This window comes from Bicyclus anynana, chromosome 14, assembly GCF_947172395.1.
Source record: "Bicyclus anynana chromosome 14, ilBicAnyn1.1, whole genome shotgun sequence".
NCBI classification, from domain to species: Eukaryota; Metazoa; Arthropoda; class Insecta; order Lepidoptera; family Nymphalidae; genus Bicyclus; species Bicyclus anynana.
This window is the reverse complement of record NC_069096.1, coordinates 15,680,303-15,702,582: the sequence shown is the minus strand read 5'-3', so window position 1 is coordinate 15,702,582 and position 22,280 is coordinate 15,680,303. Positions and strand designations below refer to the sequence as shown.

The 22,280-nt window shown below is 37.3% G+C and overlaps 3 protein-coding genes across 3 annotated transcripts in view; 1 reads left to right on the top strand and 2 right to left on the bottom strand.

Moving 5' to 3' along the window:
- Nucleotides 1–17: 17 nt before the first annotated feature.
- On the bottom strand, nucleotides 18–15,612 carry LOC112045032 (ankyrin repeat domain-containing protein 13D). Its single transcript, XM_052885388.1, has 12 exons — nucleotides 15,354–15,612; nucleotides 13,734–13,875; nucleotides 12,402–12,572; nucleotides 11,955–12,098; nucleotides 10,687–10,870; nucleotides 9,766–10,006; nucleotides 8,941–9,111; nucleotides 8,428–8,545; nucleotides 7,814–8,070; nucleotides 6,958–7,064; nucleotides 4,791–5,023; nucleotides 18–4,429 (listed from the first exon to the last, which is right to left on the bottom strand). Exons 1-11 carry the CDS (start codon nucleotides 15,453–15,455, stop codon nucleotides 4,795–4,797), a joined length of 1,866 nt encoding a protein of 621 aa, XP_052741348.1. The 5' UTR covers nucleotides 15,456–15,612; the 3' UTR covers nucleotides 18–4,429; nucleotides 4,791–4,794.
- A 263-nt stretch (nucleotides 15,613–15,875) lies between these two features.
- LOC112045031 (dnaJ homolog subfamily C member 28) lies at nucleotides 15,876–19,436 on the top strand. Its single transcript, XM_024081076.2, has 4 exons — nucleotides 15,876–16,334; nucleotides 16,411–16,629; nucleotides 17,220–17,564; nucleotides 18,467–19,436. Exons 1-4 carry the CDS (start codon nucleotides 16,218–16,220, stop codon nucleotides 18,896–18,898), a joined length of 1,113 nt encoding a protein of 370 aa, XP_023936844.1. The 5' UTR covers nucleotides 15,876–16,217; the 3' UTR covers nucleotides 18,899–19,436.
- Nucleotides 19,434–22,280, bottom strand: part of LOC112045029 (trifunctional purine biosynthetic protein adenosine-3) — a 31,423-nt gene continuing 28,576 nt past the window's right edge. The window contains exon 24 of the mRNA XM_024081073.2: nucleotides 19,434–21,966. Coding sequence (XP_023936841.1) covers nucleotides 21,781–21,966 — 186 coding nt within the window. The 3' untranslated portion in view covers nucleotides 19,434–21,780. The remainder of the gene's footprint in view (nucleotides 21,967–22,280) is intronic.

Below are 22,280 nucleotides of genomic sequence, written 5' to 3'. Positions count from 1 at the left end.
AAATAAAACCACAAATAAAAAATTCAATATACAGAAATATATTTCATCATTACACAATTCCACGAGTTGTACACATTTATTAGACGCTATTGGAATAGGAATACTTGGATTGGAACACATTACAATATGTATAGCAACACTGCACTTTGGTACGTCTGTTCTGCAAACATTCTTATTTGATCCGTTGACTCTCGCACTATACTCGACAATGATTAAAAATAAATAAATGAGAATACCTTGTAGAGTATAGTGTAAATAATAAATCTAATCAATGTCTGACTGTCTCACTGACTGCAATAAATTGTAAAGGACCATCATTCGCCCAATAAAAGTTTTTGAAAATTTCTGACGGATGGGATTAACATTATCATCTCCTATTAAAAAGTAGATGCACAATCAGCGACCAAAAAACGCCCCAACTCAATGAGTGCTAAACACAACTTCTTGGCACTCAATTCAAGTAGTCGCATTTGCAAATTCAACCTTAAACTCAATCCTTAAAATTGAATTTGTTCTGAATTTTTGATTTTATTGAATGTTGAACTATATTTAAATGCCTTTAGGCATAATTTTCTTTACCAATAATTCTAAAACAGTCAAAGCAAAATTGGCCAGTTTTTAAATGAAATTTTCTACATGATTGTGCGTCCTTTAATTATAAGAGGTCAATGAATGAAATGTATCAATTAGTTCATAAATAGACGGCTGAAAGCGATTCGTTTTGTTCAATAATTAAATTATTTTAAAACTTCAGTATTACAAAGCTTATGACCGCCTAGCGCCACCTACCGAAATACGCAGAAAGCGAAAGTTGTAACCGACGCGTCACAAGATGGCGCTGTTTTGAAATGTCATAAACTGCAGACAGATGGCAGTGTTACAGTCAGATCAGTTTCACAAAACAATACAATCAGTAATCACAGTATGGAACTCCCCTTATATATTAAAATCAAAACTAATGTCAAAATTATCAACAGGAAATAATTGAATTCATTACTATCTACTTCATCAAGATTGCTTTTATTTATATCTGTTATTATTATATAGTCCAATAAAATACTTTATAAATTGCCACAAGTAAGCATTTAAAAAATCTTCGTTGGTATACAATTCTAATCATAAGGAATTTGTAAATATATCAAATTAGTAAATCAAAAGATATGTTTACAAATTACGATTCAATTTTGAAATTAAAGTAAATAATGAAAGGTTATCGGATATTATATGCCAAGCGGTTGCCAGGCAACGCTTTGTTAGTAAACATTCGTCTCCTAATTTGGCTCGAAAAGGTATAAATAGATAATAATTGCATGAATTGTCACTTTAATTCAATGACTTTACATTATTTTAATTACAATAACCTGGCCAATAACACTAGCTGCTCGTTAATGTGATGAAATACCAGTAAAAATAAATTTAAAACCCAAAAAAAAAACAAAAACAAGGGTTTTGTTGTTGTAGAAGCAATGTTGCAAACAATAGGGTAGTTGACTCATATCAAATTTTATATAAGCAATGTTAATTTCGTGTACATCAGTAATAAGGGTCCAAAATATGTCGATATTAATCAATAAAAGTTAAGGATTTCTTATAAAACTTAATTAAAAAATCATGCACTCGTATATTTTTAAATTTTCCAAACGTCGAAAACGCTGTCATCCATCTTGTGACGTCACAGTTTTACTTGATATACTAAACGTCAATCTAAATACGGTCCGTTTGACAAAAATATTATTGGGATTGGCTATAGTGACGTCATGAAACAGTTGAAATATAGACCATCATGGCTGACAGGTGTTTTGGCTCGTATTGTCAAAAAAATATTTAAAAATTCAAATTTTCATGTAATCACGCCTCAATCTAGAAGAACAATAATGAACAATTTAAGACCATTTAAAAAAGTGTCAACTAGCCTATTATAGAGAATAAATCACTTTTGTTTCTATAGAATTCTCTTCTAATTCATGCTCTACAATGTTGAACTGATTAAAATGCAAAAAAAAATAATAAATAATTAATTATTAACTCTGTCAAACTTCTGTCTATTTCTTTTGATATTTGGCACAGGTTATTTTTTATATTATTTTACATAATATAATTATATTATAATAATACTTATGTAAAGTAGGGTGTGGGGCAGTATTAAATTATTAAATTACAAATATAATTTGGAATAGACTTAAATATTATTACTAACATTGCTTAAGAAATTGCAGGCTTCAATTGCCTATATTATGTAAAATAGAAATGTATATAAATATATCTTAATACTAGGACTTAATAAAAGGCCTTATTATCACTATAAAATTTTAAAACGAAAAAAAATTAATGTAAATTATTTCATTCAGTAAATTAAACTAGAATTACAATAGCACACAATAATTTAAATAAAAAATAAAAACCAACATTACTATTGGATATTGAAAATAAATAATAATTCATTAATTGAAATATTGAAATCTATGTAACTGAAATACATTATATTTTGTGTATCAATTTTTACACACGAATAATACTCACTAGACTTTTAATAAAATAGATTTCATTATATTATTTATAATTTGTTTATATTTATAAATACAACAAATAATTCTGGACAATATTATTATGCACATACAAAAATGCACCGTATTAACATTATGTATTATGTTCATTCTCACTCGTAAAGAAAAACTATAAGCTTAAACTTTATAGAAACAAATAAATATTATTGTAAGGCTACATACAAAATTGTATTAATACTTTATGTGTTAAATTGTTGTTGACGAAAACAGATATATTGCGATGTACTTTGATGATACTTTTGAATATGCCATAGAGTATACATACATAGAGCATATAGTCTACAGTATAGACTATAGAGATACAGTTATAACTATGGAATAGACAAATATTCGATGGTACGGTTTGTACGTATTCGATCGCGTAAGAATAAACTTTAATTTAATTTTGTGTCTTACTTTATTTTCCTCTCTAGTGTAAAAGTAAAGTGTATGTAATAGTACATTCTGATATAAATGCGGTAAGTTGAAAATTACAGCCGAGATATTGCTATAGTAAGGAAACAGAGGCTGTAATTATCAAAGCGCACGAATGTCATACGACGCCATTTATACACACTTGGGAGTAAGCACACTTTGAACACACTTTCTGAAAATGAATTTGCATCTTTGCCTGTTTACCATAAGATGTCATTTTTGCATATTTATCAAAGTGCGTGCGTTAGGCAAATGCACCAAAAATAGCCAGTATTACTAATAAAGTAAATTAATTTTTTTGTGATTCTGTTACAGATAAGTGATTGTCATTTATTGTCAAAATTATTAAAATGATAGAATTAAATGTTTGTTTATTATATTTTGTCTCACAAAGTTAATTTTATTCATAAAATGTTGAGAACTTTTCTAACATAAAAACTCTTTGCTAAGATTTAAAAAGTACCGTTTGTTTATAAGCGAATAGTAAAGGTTTTATATTACATTACAGGACATGTGCGTAATGAGATACATTACAATATTGAAATTGAAAAGAGATGCTTTACGAGCAAATGTGACTCAAATAAATTATAACTATATGATAGGTTTTGTCAAAGAAGATCCCACTGTCAATGCCACTCTTCAAAACAATACTGAAATGAAAAATGTACTAAAAATCTTTGTACTTTTTACTATATTAATCCATTAATAAAAATATTATTGGGCAACAGGGAAAATAAGCTGCTTTCATTATTTATTAATTAATTAATATGTCATCGGATACTTTTGACAGTAAATTCATTCTATACTTCGCGCCACGAAACTAGTCCCGTAGACGCGGCATTAATGCAAAGGCAAAATTAATTAATTAAATGGCGCTCATTGTCATTTCGTAATGGCCGTATTGCGGGTCGTATTGCCATTTGTGTAAGGCGCTGTCAATTTTAGTTCAGGTTTTTGCCGCGGGACTTCTTTCGTGGCGTGGAGTCTATGTATGTATCTTTGTCAAACTGACAGTTTTCCTATATATTGAGACAAAATGTGTCAAATTAATGTCAAATCCCCAGAAAAACTGTCAGTTTGATACAGATGATGATGAATGAATGGAAAATTTGAAACTCAAACTCAAAGTGATCCAATCAAGTTACGCAAATGCACCTTTAACAAGTAATTTAGCAGATTTAGCCAACATCAGTTGTGTTTTTATTAAAAACATTATTTTTAGGAAGACTAGTGTTTACAACTATCGCAATATATTTGTATACGTCAATTAACTTCAATCTATACAGTATATTACATACTTTATGAAGTACGCAGCCAATAAACCGACGTCGCAGGCCACTTTAGGCGTTACATCTTTGGAATAAGAACCAATCTTGCAGCTCTTAACAACCGGCAGTCAACTCTTAGGCGTAAAAGTCTTTATTTTGGTGGAAGATTTGGTATTCTGAGATCTGGAAAAGATAATTTATGACGTCATACTTCACGTTTGCACACAGCGCTAAAATAGGGGGTTTTTAATGGTGAAATATGTCTGAAACTTCAAGAGTTAATTTACACAAAATAATATTTGCGATGTTTAATCATAATCTTTTTATTTCAAAAATCGATTAAAAAAACTAAAAACGACTGTGCTTTAGACCACACGACTGATATAAAACTTCTTTAGCTCTCCCTCTCAACTTCCGTTCGCCGCCCGATTACACTTTTCGTAACGCATTCACCACCTCACTCCCCATGTCAAGCGTGAGTAATAAAGTTTTACTTCAAATATAAAAAAAATACACGCAAATTCACAGCATTCGTTTCACTCACCTAGTTACTTATCCATCAGCGAGAGTCGCAACACTTCGTCCAGCGCCCTCTGTTCGTCCCGCAACTGCTCGTCGAGCGCCGCCTGCTCGCGCGCGGACATTGCCAGCGCCGCGCGGAGGTCCGCGTCCAGCTCGTCCGCGTCCGCGTCTGCGTCCGCGTCCGCATCCACGTGCACGCACGCGTCCGGCACGCGGGCGTCCGCCGGGGCGCTCGACAGCGACTCTTCGATCGCTCTGTGTGACCTAGCGTGTTACTAGCCGACTACTCGATAGCTTACATGGCTAACGTTAGCTTTTAAAGCGAAACACGTGCACAGTATAGGAAGCATTCCGTTCTCGGCGACCACGAAGCGACAGGGTCGCACGACCCACTGCTTAGTATGAATTTATATGGAGCTCTAAATAAAAGTGGTCGCGCGACGCTGTCTCGGGCTTTGTTTAGTGCTCCATATAAATTCATACTAAGCAGTGGGTCGTGCGACCATGTCGCGGTCGCAGGTCGCGGTCGCGAAGCTCGAAATGCTACCTTTAGTATCGTGGACGATCGAATTCATATACATGGAAAAAGTTGATAAAATCTTTAGACAAAAAGTGTTTCGTATCGCAATCGTAATTCGTGCGCGTGGGATACTTAATTTTTATAATACGAAATTTTACAGTTAAACTTTTAAACCTACAACCGATCTTTAAAAAATCTGAAGTCTAATAAAACTTCGATTATCTATCGGATTATTCTACCTGCATAAATTGCAAATCGATTCATTCGTTTAGATATATAGAAGAAAGTAAAAATGGTCACGCTATAACAAAAACAACGTTGGGAATACTAAAGTACATCAAGGTAAGGTATAATAAACATACGAAATTCTATAATATTTCTAGTAGTTAAATAAATATGCTTGCTATAACATTAGAGCCCCTCAAGCTTTTATCTATGAAGTATAGTTCTGGCTATACTTCATAGATAATGATTGATGAAATTGATGAAAAACAAGCATCTAAATCTAAAGGATTCTAAGACTGAAATACGACCGAAGCAAAGGGTTAACAAAAATAACTTTTAGTACCTATAAGGAATCTGCTAGTTATAAGCAAGAAATCTCAGTTTGGCGTTACTATACGTTTTAGCGCTAATTTCTCCAATTTGACTACAAGAAGCCTTAGTTTTTCTACTATACGGTAACATAATTATTAAATGGATATTTAATAGTTTTTCTAAAACAAAAGCATACATCAATAGTGAAATTTTAATATCGACGATATCTGTAAAGAAGATGTGTGATTGAAATTTCTCGCAATCGTAGTGAAAAGCAGAGTGTAACACGTGGGGCTAAACCCATTATAAACTCGGTTTCTATTTAGCCTAAAAGCCCCTTGTATAACAATCTACTATTTTATCACTCTTCTAGGGCAAAATGTTCGCCAGTGAACCACAGCGGGGAAGTAACATTTGAAGCTGTATTATTTTTTTCTATTACCAACAAAAAAATATCATAAAACTCAGGGTGTATGGCCAACGATCATGGCTTGTCTCCGTTGTGGACAAATTAAGGATGAATTAAAAATGTAGTACAACGTTGTAGCAAATTTTTTGTTTAAGGTAATAATTTCATTATTAAAATAGAATTATCAAGATCAAATCAAATCAAAAATCATTTATTTCAAGTAGGCTCAGTTTACAAGCACTTTTAACACGTCAGTTGACTATTTGTAAAGATTATACCATCAGTTCGGAAGGCAGTTTCTGCTGAGAACCGGCAAGAAACTCAACAGTTGCTCTTTTGAAATGAAAAAGTCATACAGTACAATTGATAACAATTACAATTTCTTATAGTTTTATTTCCTGTGTGAAGGTGGAAGCTGATCCAATGGCCTCCAAGCGCTTTTATCTTTAAGGAACTCATCAATGTTGTAGTAACCTCGACTAAGTAAATGTTTTTTAACACATTGCTTAAAGCTATGCATTGGCAGGTCCATCACAGTCTTGGGGATCTTGTTATAGAAGAGTACACCCAAACCTACAAAATATTTTTTTACTCTTTGGAGACGATATGCAGAAATAACTAACTTATGCCCGTGTCTAGTAAGACGAGATTTTTTTGGATATAGGTAAACTGCCGGGTGGTCAGGGTTGGGTTTTTCACAATAGTAATGTTGAGTAGACGTACCTCTGCAGATGCGTGGCCTCGTGGTCCAGCAGCGCGGGCGGCGCGGGGCGGCGCGGCGGCACCGGCGACGTCGAGCGCGCGCCGCGCAGCGCCTCCCACACGTCCACCTGACCATGCATTCTCTGCTTTAGCTACCCACGAATGACAGGGGTTAGGCTTATAGTCCACTACACTGACCCATTACGGATTGGCACACTTCACACACATAGAGAATTAAGAAAATTCTCAGGTATGCAGGTTTGCTCATGATGTTTTTTTTCCTTCGTTTGAGACACGTGATATTTCATTTCTTAAAATACACATTACTGAAAAGTTCCAGAAGTCATATCACGACTCACACAGCAAGGCAAGTCATTACATCAAGTCCTGCAACTATTACGATATAACACGATTCAATCAAATTGAAGCAACGCCATCGAGAAGCATTCAATGAAACCACGGCGAAGCACTGGTCGTCCAGCACGCACGCCAGGCGCGCCCCTCCTGGCTGTGCACACCGACCTGGTCGTCGTGCGTGCCGGCCTCCATGAGGCTCTGCTGGATGGCGTACTGCAGCAGGCCTTCGTCGTCGCAGCCGAGCCGCTCGTCGGGCGCCGCCGCGTCGGCGTACCCGCGCCCCACGGCGAAGCACTGGTCGTCCAGCACGCACGCCCCTCCTGGCTGTGCACACCCACCTGGTCGTCGTGCGTGCCGGCCTCCATGAGGCTCTGCTGGATGGCGTACTGCAGCAGGCCCTCGTCGTCGCAGCCGAGCCGCTCGTCGGGCGCCGCCGCGTCGGCGTACCCGCGCCCCACGGCGAAGCACTGGTCGTCCAGCACGCACGCCAGGCGCGCCCCTCCTGGCTGTGCACACCGACCTGGTCGTCGTGCGTGCCGGCCTCCATGAGGCTCTGCTGAATGGCGTACTGCAGCAGGCCCTCGTCGTCGCAGCCGAGCCGCTCGTCGGGCGCCGCCGCGTCGGCGTACCCGCGCCCCACGGCGAAGCACTGGTCGTCCAGCACGCACGCCAGGCGCGCGCCCTCCTGGATGCACTCCACGTGCGGCACGGGGGACTCCGTCGCGAAGATGTTGCCGAAAGTTATCCGCGCGTTCAGCACGTGGAACAGGGGGATTTCTGCAAAAAGGATATTTTTTGTGACTTTTTGCACCAAAAAAATTGGTTGGTTAGGTTAGGTTAGGTTAGGTTACAATTCATGTTGGGTTCTTGAGACAAGCAGGGCAGGGTCGATGATGCCGGTGCATGCTCTCTTCAGGTAAGACGTTACTAACAAAATCGAAGAAGCCCAGCGTTGTCAGTTCCCTAGAATTCCCAAGCAAGAGTGCTTTTATGCGAAATACGAGCTTCTGTAGGTACATCGTGATAGGATGACTCTACGCCGACGGCGGGGTCTTCAGGAACATTAGAATGCGTTGAGCTGGCGAGACCCTGCGTCACAAGTTTAATGTCAAAGTAACTTTTACATTCACTCACCAATTTTGACAGGGAATCCGGCTGGTAGCTGCATCTGTATGAAATCTTTTAATTTGGCGAAGTGCGGCGACGATATCGACGCCATTAGATCCAGGATCGGCATTATCTGTTCTTGCAGCTGAAATGTACAAATTGTTTAAGTTTTTCATATCGTTGGCACAAGCGATCGTTTTACAAAAGGCAAATAGGTACTAGATATTGAAGAGATAATGTTTGAGGAGTTTGACTTTAGTATAAACAATCAGCGCTCAACTTCAAGAGATGCTCTGCAGTCTGTAACTATTACAGCTATAGCTTGGCAACTTCGGTAATCACTCTTATGATATGCAGGCAACGGGGGGAAAGGACTGTGCGGTCGTGAAGTCGAGCGCGCGGGGAGCAGATGGAAGAACTGGGCGGGTATGAAGTCGTCCGAGTGGGGCATCGCTACCCCCTTCCCGGCCCGCGAGGACCATCAGGAGTGTTACGAACGAATTTGCCAAGGTAATTAGACGTAGATGTATCAGCGCTCACTTCCAGGGGGTAGTCCTCGCACAGCCACAGGGTGGCGCGGAACTTCTGCACCTTGGTGGCGATGTCGCGCGGCCGCCCCACGTCGCGCTCCAGCGGCTCGCCGGAGAAGTACTCCTCCCACGACACCGGCCGCAACTCCTCGCGCGACTTGCTCCTCCGCGGGGCCTCTTCCTGGAACATACACAAACTTCTCTTGCAACGCCATCTACTGGCAGTCTGTGCCTAGTAGCAGTAACTACTGCTCACCCTGTCAGGAGTCAGTAGCGGAGAGTGGGGGGTAGTGGGGCTGGTGTCGTCGCTGTCGGCCAGCGCCAGCAGGCCGGCGAGCGGCGCGCGGGGCGTGTGCGCCCGCCGCTCCCCCTGGGGCAGGTGCTCCGACCTGGTCTTGGAGACCAGCTCCACGTTGTTGGCGCTGAACACTGCACTCGTGTGTACTCACCCTGTCAGGAGTCAGTAGCGGAGAGTGGGGGGTAGTGGGGCTGGTGTCGTCACTGTCGGCCAGCGCCAGCAGGCCGGCGAGCGGCGCGCGGGGCGTGTGCGCCCGCCGCTCTCCCTGGGGCAGGTGCTCCGACCTGGTCTTGGAGACCAGCTCCACGTTGTTGGCGCTGAACACTGCACTCGTGTGTACTCACCCTGTCAGGAGTCAGTAGCGGAGAGTGGGGGGTAGTGGGGCTGGTGTCGTCACTGTCGGCCAGCGCCAGCAGGCCGGCGAGCGGCGCGCGGGGCGTGTGCGCCCGCCGCTCTCCCTGGGGCAGGTGCTCCGACCTGGTCTTGGAGACCAGCTCCACGTTGTTGGCGCTGAACACTGCACTCGTGTGTACTCACCCTGTCAGGAGTCAGTAGCGGAGAGTGGGGGGTAGTGGGGCTGGTGTCGTCACTGTCGGCCAGCGCCAGCAGGCCGGCGAGCGGCGCGCGGGGCGTGTGCGCCCGCCGCTCCCCCTGGGGCAGGTGCTCCGACCTGGTCTTGGAGACCAGCTCCACGTTGTTGGCGCTGAACACTTTGCACTCGTAGCCGTTGACGCTCTCTGTTTTGTCTTGACGCCAACCCCAAATACCACTTTTATTTCTGCAACAAATAAAAGAGAAATGTTAAAACAATGCTCTCCAAGCAACATAACGGCATTAGAAACCTAGTGTGCTTTATACTACAAGACTGAAGTAAAACTTATTTTAAAAATAAAACCACACATGAAAGAAAAACTTGAAAATTAGTAGCGCTTAATAGCGCCATCTCTCGTGTCGAATTTGCTTTACTTTACAAACTACTGCTATACTACAGCCTTTCTAGATGAATACTGTTTACCAACAAACAAATTAGAAATGAAGATAGAAAACGCAAGTCAGTCATTTAAATTATGTATGGTTTGTTTATAAAATGTTATATAAAATATATTAACCATATCTAAGTGTTATAAGCATATAAATCAAATTTGTTTTCAATGATTTAAGAACAGGTGAATTATAATTATTATTAGGATTGAAATGACTAGTGATTTATACCCTCATTTTTAATTTGTTTGTTGGTAAACAGTATTCATCTAGAAATGCTGTAGTATAGCAGTAGATTATAAAGTAAAGCAAATTCGACACCAGAGATGGCGCTATTGAACGCTGCTAATTTTTAAGTTTTTCTTTCATGTATGGTTTTATTTTTAAAATAAGTTCAAAGACTAAACGGCACAACAGATGGCGCTTTTGATAACATAATGTATGAAGTTTAACTTCAAAAACTGAAATGAACAGAACCTCTCGAAGCTGATTTTATCCGTGTCCAGGTAGTTGATGGCGAGCGGCGCGGCGAGGCGCTGCGCCAGCACGTGCGGCGGCGGCGGCGGCCAGTCGCGCGCGCCGCGCTCGCCGCCCACCTCGAAGTACTCCACCCCCGAGGTGCCCGCCTCGTGGTCCAGCTCCACCAGGCTGGCGCTGCGACCTGATGCAAGGAATCAAAACGAAAATAAACTAACTTACCCTTTTTCAAAATTAATACACAGCTCCGGCCCATACGCAATGTCAATAAAAATTTACAATAACCTTCCAGACCGTATACGTAATGAGGAGAAAGATATTGCTTTCAAAAATAAATTAAAGGACTTTCTAGTCGAAAAGTGCTATTACACGGTAAATGACTACTTGAATGATAAATAAAGACAAAAAATAAAATCGGTCTCCCTATCACTCACTCGACAAAAGGCTACGCCCAAACTGGGTATCCATAACTTGCATTATGTAATAAAATGTAACTTGTATAATTATTATTATATTGTATAATGTAATGTGTGGTATTGCTTGATATTAAATAAATAAATAAAAATAAATATCAATGACAATACATGCATTACGAAGTTACCAGTTATTTCAGTGAGAACTTTAGTTGCGCGGACAGGTGCTATGGACTATATACTGTAGAACGCGCTTAAGACGATCACGCTTAAAACGATTTCTCGCATAATACGTAATTTTACGCCAGTCCCTACAACTTGAGACATGTTTTCATACATTTCCTAACGCTTAATACGATTCGTCATCCCGTTTAATACGCCTACATGTCCCAATGCGACAAATAAATTACAACAGATAGATCAGAACTTCATTAAGGTCCTTAAACAAAGTTGCAAGACAAGACTAATACATGATATCTTAAAGAACTGAAATACCCTGACAGCAAACAACCCTTGACATGATGAGATTCTAAAAGAAAATTTTGAAGACACACTGCAAAAGTAAAATTTCTTAATTGCTACTGCATCAAAATCTTTTTGTCATACTAGAATAAGTGATTACTTTAAGTAGCATAATTAGGTAGTCTTTACACCAAATACACTAATTGTTATAACTATGAATGTGTACATTAGTCGTTAAGTATATTTTTCACTATCTCCCACCCGTATCCCTATGTAGTTGGATTCCTGCGAAATCGTATTAAACGGGTTCCACTGTAGTTAATTCTGTTTGTATGTAACCGTAAATAAGCAGCAAATCAGCAAACAGTACACGTAGTCAGTGCAAACACCCACCCTGTCCTCTGAATATGTAGGTGCGGTCGCCGCGCTGCCAGCGGTTGTTCTCGAAGCCCACGAGCGTGGTGTCGACGCGCACGTTGGCGCCGCGCTTGTACACCTTGTACGTGTCGAAGGGACACATGCGGGACACCAGCGGCACTGGAAATAGGTAAAATTGAATTAAAACTTAACTTAAAGTTCATTATTTTACATTATTCTGAAGTCAAGTTGGTAGTGATCATTAAAGTCGTGAATTTATAATAAAAGTTCATACATTCATTCCGCCACAAACTCTCTACAGTAAATTAATTAAATAAAAATTGGCTATATAGTTATATAGTCAATTTTTCGTGTGGTGTTTGGGATGTTGTTGCTCTTTTTACTGTATATCTGAAGCTATTTTTTTGATTCTGAATAATGTATAACGAAGTTTTATTTAAAAAAATTATTGAATAATCTCACCCCAACTGGTGAACTCCCACTTCATCTCAACATAGAAGTCCGGCGCGAGGCTGAGCTTGTTCAGCAGCTCGGGGATGCCGCTGGACTGCACCACGTAGCGCTGGTAGTCGCGCCATGACAGCACCAGCGACAGCATCTCCGGGTCGCCTGTCGCTGTCGCTTCTTGCACAGCTGCAGGAATTCAATAAAAAAATTACATTTAAATAGTAACAACCATATTCAAAGTTGAGCTCCAAGAACATTGCTTGGCATCCCGCAATGTATCAGTAAAAAGTACATGTACCTCGATATCAGCATAGAAACCGTTTGTGAAGTAATAACTCAGTACAGCCAGAGGTATCACAATAAACTGTCATTCTATGCAAATGAGCTTCAAAGCAAAACAATGCTGTTTTGTTTTGCTACAGAGAAAATTGCATTCCTGACTTAGAGAAAATATTTATACCATCACCTAAGAGGGAGTTTCTGTTAGAAAACGAATAAAAAAGATAACTATAATCTAAAATAGATCATTCAAACAGAATAGTTTCTTATTGCTTATGTACATTTTGACACAGATGACACAGAATAGCATAGAGAAAAATATTGGTAGGGTTTGTGTTGGAGCTTGTTCAAGGAAGTACTACCACCCTACATATTTCTGTCATCATACAGCATTGCTGTGTAATAGTTGGCAGTGGCGGCACTTTGTAAGATGTGTTCCTAATATGCTAAGTAAAGTAAATACAAAAAAGGTTATAATATAATGTAACACTATAAAGTAATAATACATTTATTTATTATTATATTATTACATAAATTGTTTTTGTCTGTCTGAGGCTCTGCTATTAACATGTTATGATGGTATCTAGCTTGTGAATAAATTAAACTTATTAGAAGTTTTACTATAAATAAAATACATACTAATGTTTTTGTTTAAAAGATGTCTTTGAAAGACTTATGTAATAGCTGCAGGAACTAAATAACTTGATGTTTGTGGATTCCATTCTTAGCGTTTTAGTAGCTTATTTATTAACAATTTAATAACAAATAATTTAAACTATCTATATCAAACAATATCAATTAAAATTCTACAACTTTTTATCCAGGGCACATTTTATCCAGAAAACTAACTAACTTACCTGATTTGATGATTAATCTATACTAACATAGAGGTTAAATAGGTGGTATTGTTGTAATCTCTGAATCTACTGAACCAATTTTGAAAATTCTTTTAGAAAGCTATGGTTATTTGTGAATATTTTATACCCATAATTGTCATGGGCGTCAGCTAGCATAGATTGTAAGCAAAGCTGCACAGCATAGCTACTGTCATAAGATGCAGCATCTCACCCGTCCATCCATCCTTTTCACAATTGACGTCAGCATTAGCCTCTATCAACACCCGCACAGTGTCTATGTGGCCCAGTGTGACAGCTAGCAGCAGGGGGGTCCTTCCGCGGTTGTCATGCTTCTCTATGTCTTCTGGAGAGAACTGAAAATTATTAGAGACTCTTTAGATTTGGATTATTAGGAGTGTGTGTGTGTGAGAGTGGACACTACAGTCCAACTACAGGGATTGAACCCATGAACCTAGTGGTTAAGTGTTTGTGATAATAATTTTAAGTATATAATACTAATATTAAAAATGTGAAGTCTGTCTGTCTGTACCTTTTCACAATCACTGAAATAATTTGGATGAAATTCAAATTTGGTATAGAAATAAATTGGAACTTAAACCAGAACAAAAGAATTTTTGTCCTGGAAAAATCCATGATTACAGTGAGATTTGTAATAACAGAATTCTTGAGAAATATTTGTAGCAAAATTTTGTAATCCGGATCACTCGAATCGGACACAAATTATAATAGAGCTGTAACAGTAAGTACTCGTAGCACTATTTATTTCCAGTCTAGGCTCAGTTAAATCCCTCCCACATTTTTGTACCACCCCTAACAAGATTTCCTGTGAGCACAATATTAGGCAGTGTGTCCACAACACAGGCACAGTGCTGGGGCTTCATCACTGATAATGAGATTATTTTTGAATGTCATGTCACTCTTTAGTCTCTGCCCACACAGTTTGCTTCACTTTTAATTTATATACCTTGTGTGAACATTGTGAACTAAGACTTGATTCACATGTCATTGTCCTGTACATTTCTTACAGTATATGCAGTATAAGTTTTTCTTTGCATTACTAATGTAAAGTGTTTTTCAGATGGCATGGGTATGGTGACAGTCTGTATGATGTTTATCATCATTATCAACCTATATTTAGCTCACTGCTGAGCTTGAGTCTCCTCTCAGAATGAGAGGGGTTAGGCCAATAGTCCACCACGCTGGCCCAATGCGGACTGGCAGACTTCACACAGGCAAGATAATTCTCTGGTATGCAGGTTTCCTCTAAATGTTTTTCCTTCACCGTTTGAGACACGTGATATTTAATTTCTTAACATGCACACAACTGAAAAGTTGGAGGTGCATGCCTCGGATTGGATTCAAACCCACACCCTCCGGAATCAAAAGCAGAGGTCATATCTACTGGACTATCATAGTTATTGTCTATGACATTCATAACACATACCATTATCATGAATCATGGCACACTTTCAAGAGTGGAACAAACTGACACCCGCACCATCCTATGTGAAACAAACTGTAGTGGTTCTACTAACATTGTATATACCACATTAAGACTCTGTAAAAAGCTTATAAATGGCCCTGTAGCCTGTTGAAATGACAAAACTGTACCTAATGCTTATCTTTAAATATATTTTAGTGCTCAAATCGCTGATAAATCATTTTTAACAATATCAGAGCATAATGAGTCACCAGAAATTTCTTTTCAAGTACCTCAAACACTAAATATAATCTGTAAACAGGTGATAATTAATTTATAATGCAATTAACCTAAAACCGATAAAGAAAACAAAAAAATTATATAATAACACAGTGCTAATTTACAAAATACCTTGTTAGCCTGCAGCTCATTTTTCAGCTCATCATATTTATTGTTCCACACCAGCCAGTGGATCGGATAGCGGCTTGCAACCTCCTCAGATGTCAGGGGCATAGCGAATACACATTTAACTTCTGTTTGTGGTAACCTGCACCCGTTTTCATGAAGCACCACTTAATATTTGCTTCAAACGTCACTATATCTATGAATTCACTAAAGTATAATCATATTAATTGTACAAATTACAATCTCAAACACAATCTTCTTCGGCATGTCAAAATCAAGAGCAAAATTTGGCCTTGAAAATGAAATCGAGGGGCTGCAGTTCATCTGTCAATGTCAACTATTTCATACAGAGTAAAAAAACATATTTACTCTGTGATTTCTGATTTTTTTGTGTTGGTAGAATTGATTTAATTGTGCACTACAACCGATTTAAATCCAATTAAACGAACCATAGACAACATTTGTGTATAAATGGAGTCTCTCATTTTAATCTGTGCAAACTTTGATTTGATTTTGACGACTGACGTCATTTATTTATTTTGAAATGTTTTGAATTTTGACGATTTAATTTTGAAGATTTGAAGTCCATCAAAATAAATTTTGATGGGAATATCGATATCCAAAAATCAAATTAAAAATAGAAATAAACACAGATTTAACTGACCTATAACATTTAGTGCTGAATGATGTGATGATCCATTTAAATATAAGTACCTATATTTTTATCAGTTTCATCAGTTTGTTAAAAACCCTTGCCAAGATAATACAATCTAGATAAATACGTAATGAAAAGGATATCTAATACTATAAAAGCATAGTTTGTGATGAATTAGGATCATTAATTTTACAAATGTTGTAAATTATACAAACATGAATTTCAATAGGTTACATTCAATACTGGGGTCACGTTACCCAATATTTGATACCTTTACGATTAAACCACTTAGAAGATTGATAACTACCAAATCACAACAAAAAGAAATAGAGGTTAGTTCTGATTTTTAACATTTTAGTGTACAAATCTTTGTTTGTCAGTTGTTTTTTATGACTACAATAATTTCAGGAAAGCTATAGAGTATTGAATATACCAAAAAACTCAAGCCAAGAAGAAGTTAAGAAGGCTTTTCTAGAGCTTGCAAAGAAGTATCATCCTGACTCGATGTCTCCAGAAGCAGATATAGACAAATTTGTGATGACGGAGAATGCTTTCAGAACTCTATCTAAGCTCAACACAGGTTCTCAGAAATTGGATGAAATTGAACAAGTTGTGTATGATATTAGGGTGAGTTTATGTCAAATTTCACATTAAAAATACTATTACTAAATAAGTAAAAAGAAAAATCAGTTCATACCCAACTACATTCATTTAAAATTGAATACTTACTAATATGTGATCTAAATGCAAAAGTCTATCTGTCAATTTGTTACAGTATCACAGCTTAGCTACCAAACTGATTTATATGTTAAATTTTGGTATGTTATTAATCAGATGATAAAGCAAAACATAATATTTTTTTCCTAATAATTTCTATAGAAACATGATGCAATATATTTTTTTTTGATAACAAGTTTTAACACAATTTAACATTGTTTAATTTACTTGGTGTTTATCATGCAATAATGCTTAGTTTTTTATGTATAAATGTAACTTACAAACCCCCCGCCCAATTTGCCTGCATTATTCATTGTTAATGTAGCTTTCTAATGTTTCTTTTTAATTTCTGTAATTAGTCCACTAGTTTCAGTGCCTATTCTTAACAAACAAAACGAAAATATTTATAATATTGTGTTATTTATAATTAATAAATAATTCTACTTCATGTGATCATGATTATGGTTATGATGTATTTTAAACAAAAGTTAATTTTGCAGCACACTGCACCACAACATCGTCAGTACCTAAGCTTTGATGGTGTGGGCTATGGAACACCATCCCAAAGGCAGCAACAGTACACACAAGCGAGAGCACAGAAAGCTGCTGCAAATGTATTAGAACACCGGATCTCCAAAGCCATAGCCTCTGACAAAACACTCATGAAAAAAGAATCAGTTAAGCATGATATTAAAACTAAATATGGCCTGGAGAGACTTGTGGAAGATTTAATACAAGAGTCAATGTCCAAAGGTGAATTTGAGAATTTGAGTGGCCAAGGGAAACCGTTGAAAGATCAGAATACTAATCCTTATGTTGATTTCACAACTCATAAAATTAATGAGGTAAGTAAATTGTAATTATAAGGTAACTTAATTAAAACTAATTAAATTAAGTAGAAAATCAGGTAAAAGATTATATAAGTAATTTTTAAATTACAGTATCTGAGATGGTCGGGGCACCACACATAACATTATTGGCATAAATGACATCAGGCTAGGGTGAATCATATATTTAAGCTGAAATGTTATTCCAAGCTATTTTTAATCTTTCTGTAAAACCATAATTCAATGAACAAACAGACAAAATGTGTTTTTTGTGTCCCCATTGACCCATTATAATGTGATTGATGAAGTTAGATAAAATTATTAATAAATTAATGTTATATTATTTACATAAACATAATATTAAGTAAAATTATTTGGTATTGCATCATATTTACTAACAAATAAAGCAATATTGTGTTATCACTTATAATGAAAAAAATACATTGCATCATGTTACAGCAAAAGTTATTATCATTTATCTTGTTAGAAGCTTGCAGCTCAAACATGTTGCATTTGGATGCCTTCATAAAGTCCAAGCCGCAATATGTAGTCACTTTAACAGGGTTAACAATTTAAATTTAACTTAATTTTTAGCCCTTGATTAAAATCTCACCTGATGGTAAGTGATGATGCAATCTAAGATGGAAGTGGGCCTGTTAGGAGTAGGATGAAATCCATCTCCTTTTGGTTTCAACATGATATCTTACCGGAACGCAAAATTGCTTGCCAGTTTTGTCCATGGTAACTAACTACAGCTGAAGCCTCTCACCAGCCAGACCTGTACCAATTATGAATCCTCAATCAACTCAGCCTGGGATCAAACCCAGGACCTCCATCTTGTAAATTCAAGGCGCATACCACTGTGCCACAGAGGCTGTCAAAAACAATGTTTTAACAACATATAAATCATTACTTTACAGGTATTAATCAACAATGGTTTCACACCAGAATGGATCACAATGTCCAAAGAAATAGATGCAGATATTGAACTATTGAAGGAGGAGATAAGCAAAGAGAGAATGTATTTAGGACCACATCCATTGAACGATACTGACCAGACAAAATGGCAGAAAATATATGATAGCAATAAATTACTGGCAGAATCGTTAAATTTTAAAATAAATACATACAATTTAATAGTGCCACTTCTGAATAAACAGAAGTTTCACGTAGAATTTGATAAAATTTGTCAAGAAATTCTGGTTAATGGAAAACATTCTATGGAAAAACGTGTGGAAAAATCCCATGAGCCTCATGTGTTGGTGGATCATAGTAATGATATATTGGGAGAATTTTTCAAAGGCTTAGGAGAGCTACTTGTTGGGAATGAAAAACATAAGTTTGGCAGTTAATTATTATGTATTCAATGTAAAATCTGAAAATAGTAAATACGTTTATTTTTATTATTGTTAGGAGTTGGATGAAAATCATTTACTGGAATCCTAAATCGCTTGGCGGTACGTCTTTGCTGGTAGGGTGGTACCTAGCTGCAGCCAAAGCCTCCCACCAGTCAGACCTGGACCAATTAAGGAAACCTCAATCGGCCCAGCCGGGGATTGAACCCAGGACCTCCGCCTTGTAAGTTCACTGCACACACCACTGTGTGATCGTACTGATGTGTACGATAGTGAAAGAATTATTGAAATATTACTAATTAACATTAATTAGTGTAGAATTATAAATTTAATGTTGATAAACTGTATTAGTTATTTTTGTTAGATATAGGTAAATGTCTGTGATATGCAAGTGATATACATATTTATTTATTGGATAATTTTTCTAACGCTCGAGTCATATATGACTTGTTATACTTATTATTTATTAACTATGAGTGTCAGTGAAGTTTATGTTTTAAATAGGTGCAAAAAAAAATAAACACATCAGAAGTAATTTATATATTTTATTTAACATTACATTACACTTACGTCTTAAAAAACATTTCCCTAAACAGGTATAAAAACAATTTCAACATGAAAAATATTTCTAAAAACAATGTTTGTATAACATTAAAATATAATAGAGAATAGATCTGCTTAATCGAGTATAATTACATTTTTGAGCTAAAATATTCATATAAAATGCATCGTCTAAAGGCACTGATGTGGAAGATTCGAAAGCACTACAACTATGGCTTCTGCCTCATAAGTGCGTTGCGTCTACGTTGCAGCTTTTTCTATACTTAATATATTATACATGTCATGACACAACCAAAGCGTTGCGTCGTTGCAAGCGACGTTTCAATGAATTAAAGGACGAGAGACGAAGCGCGGAGAGGATGATGTGCTTCGCTGTAAGAGTTTTAGTGCGACGGCGAACAAAATTGTAATGCATTGATGAGACTGACAGGGTGCGTGTCCCCTTGCGCTATGACGTCGTACGTCGTCGCAACGTACTAATGAGGCATCGCCCTAACACGTCATGTTACAGGAATGTTAAGTTAAAGGCTCTTATTACACTTTTGTACTAAATATACAAAAAATATTCAATATTTTGAATAAAAGCAATAACTTACTTCTAAAAGCACATGTATTACAAAAATATTTTGCTCATAAAGGCGCAATTTATGGGCGTCTAAAACAAAATCATTTACGTTGTAAAAAAAAAGTTGCCTAGACTAAAATAACTAGACAATATTTTTGATTTCTAATTGCTTCATATGAATTAACTATTATCAGTTAATTGCATAATTTTGTATAATGTAAAAAATATAAAAGTTCTAAATTCGAGATATCATAAGTTCTTTTATATTCGAGATACATAAAGACATGGTTCCTATTCTAAATTGTAAATGTTATCACAATGGCTTTGTTAATTAGATAGTATGACCTTTTTGCAAGAAATAGGTACAGTAAAATATAAAAATCAGTTTTAACATTCCATTATTAAAGGTGAGATTAACTGATTATGTTTTTTTATCATTTAACGTCATGTCAGGAAACAATAAATATCATGACGGAATGGTAAGCCTCGAAAACAGTTAATTAAAATAAGTTTTTGGAGTTTACTCCTTAAGAATCGATGTTTCATATATAGCCCCCGGTATGAAAAAAATATGGGCAGTAAAATTCGATGAACGAATGACAGCGTTACGTTTTTCGTGCGGAACCTATTCTGCGCACCTTTCACTTTTCAGGCGTAAGTATTGAGACGTACATAGTGTATGCTGCGGGGCAACATACAACTCTTTAGACAGTCGATCTGAAAGAGTAAACTCCATTCGTGCGTCGGAGCTGACACACACTTTTTTTTTATAAATTGTCATAAAAATGGCTCGGTCGTCTCACATTGTCCTTCTTGTGGCGGAAAACTTACACTTACAAATAATGATCCAGGAATTTATCGAGAAGTATTTAAAATACACTGAACTTAGTATATAAAATCGGTCACACAGATTTAAATGCTAAAAATAAGGAACAATATACACGTGCGGCGTGAAAATAAGCCCAGCAATGGACATTTCTGGGGATTTTTTTAAAAATCATGTATTTTTTCAAGTTTTCCAAACGTCAAAAACGCTGTCGTCCATTTTGTATGTTAATTTTGTCAAACCCTCCGTTTGATTAAAGGTTAGTGTTACGTTACGTCATGGAACAATTAAAATAGTGTCAACTAGCCGAAACTAACGAAATTTTGTATCTACCATAGATACGCCATTGGTTCTGGCCTGATCAGAAATATGAAAAACATCGTTGGAGGGCGCCACAAGTATTTTTATATGCTTATGGAAGAAATTAGATCCTTTTTTCCGAAATATAGCAAGGTTTCTTATTTATTTGGCCAGGCTATGCAACAATAAGGAATACGCATGTATATTATAATTGATTTCCTACAGCAAAAATATGATAAAACTAAAATCTCGACATAAAAAATCATTTTCTGCAACTTTAAATAGCTGACATATAAAACGTCACCATTTTAGCGCGCTTTACGAAAACGGATTAAGACGTCACAAATGTCAAAAGACATTCTAAAAAGTCTTAACAGACACTTGAACTTGTTAACGTGCGCGCTTACGTGACTTTTCGTACGAATCAGCGAACGTTTTACCGTTATTGAATTATCCAGAGGTTTTGCACACTTTTAAACAATTCCAATTAACAATTTAAACTGAGTAAATTAATAAAATGTCGTGGGTATGACGACTGTATGCCAATAAGGATAAAGGAATACAAAGAACAATCTGGTCTCAAATCCAATCGCATGCATATTCCTGTTGTGGTACAAAGTAAGATATCTACGAGTGCCACATGATGTCCCCCCGCGAGCCGAGCCGCACGCGGCCGGTGGCGACGTTCCGCAGCGCGCGCGGGTAGGCGCGGTGCTCGGCCTGCAGGATGCGCTCGCTCAGGGACTGCTCCGTGTCGTCCTTCAGCACGGGCACCTTCTCCTGCGTGATTATCGGCCCCGTGTCCATGCCCTCCTGCGGACAGACAAATGAAGATCAAGAACAGGGGCCTGTAATGCTAAATAAATGAAAATCAAGTCTCTTTCCTTAATGATCTTAAAGAATGTGAAATATTTAACGATTTGATAGTATTTTCAACAATAGCTAACACATTATACCGAATAGAAAGAAATTATTTGGTTCCGACTGAGGATTCAAAGATGAGTCAAACGCCGTGCTTACTTTAGCCGCAAGCATTTATGTTACGTTCTGAAAGGTATCCTGGAGAAATTAGACTACTTTTGACAGACTTTTGAGGACTCATCCTGCGGTTCACTACGGGTCACTCA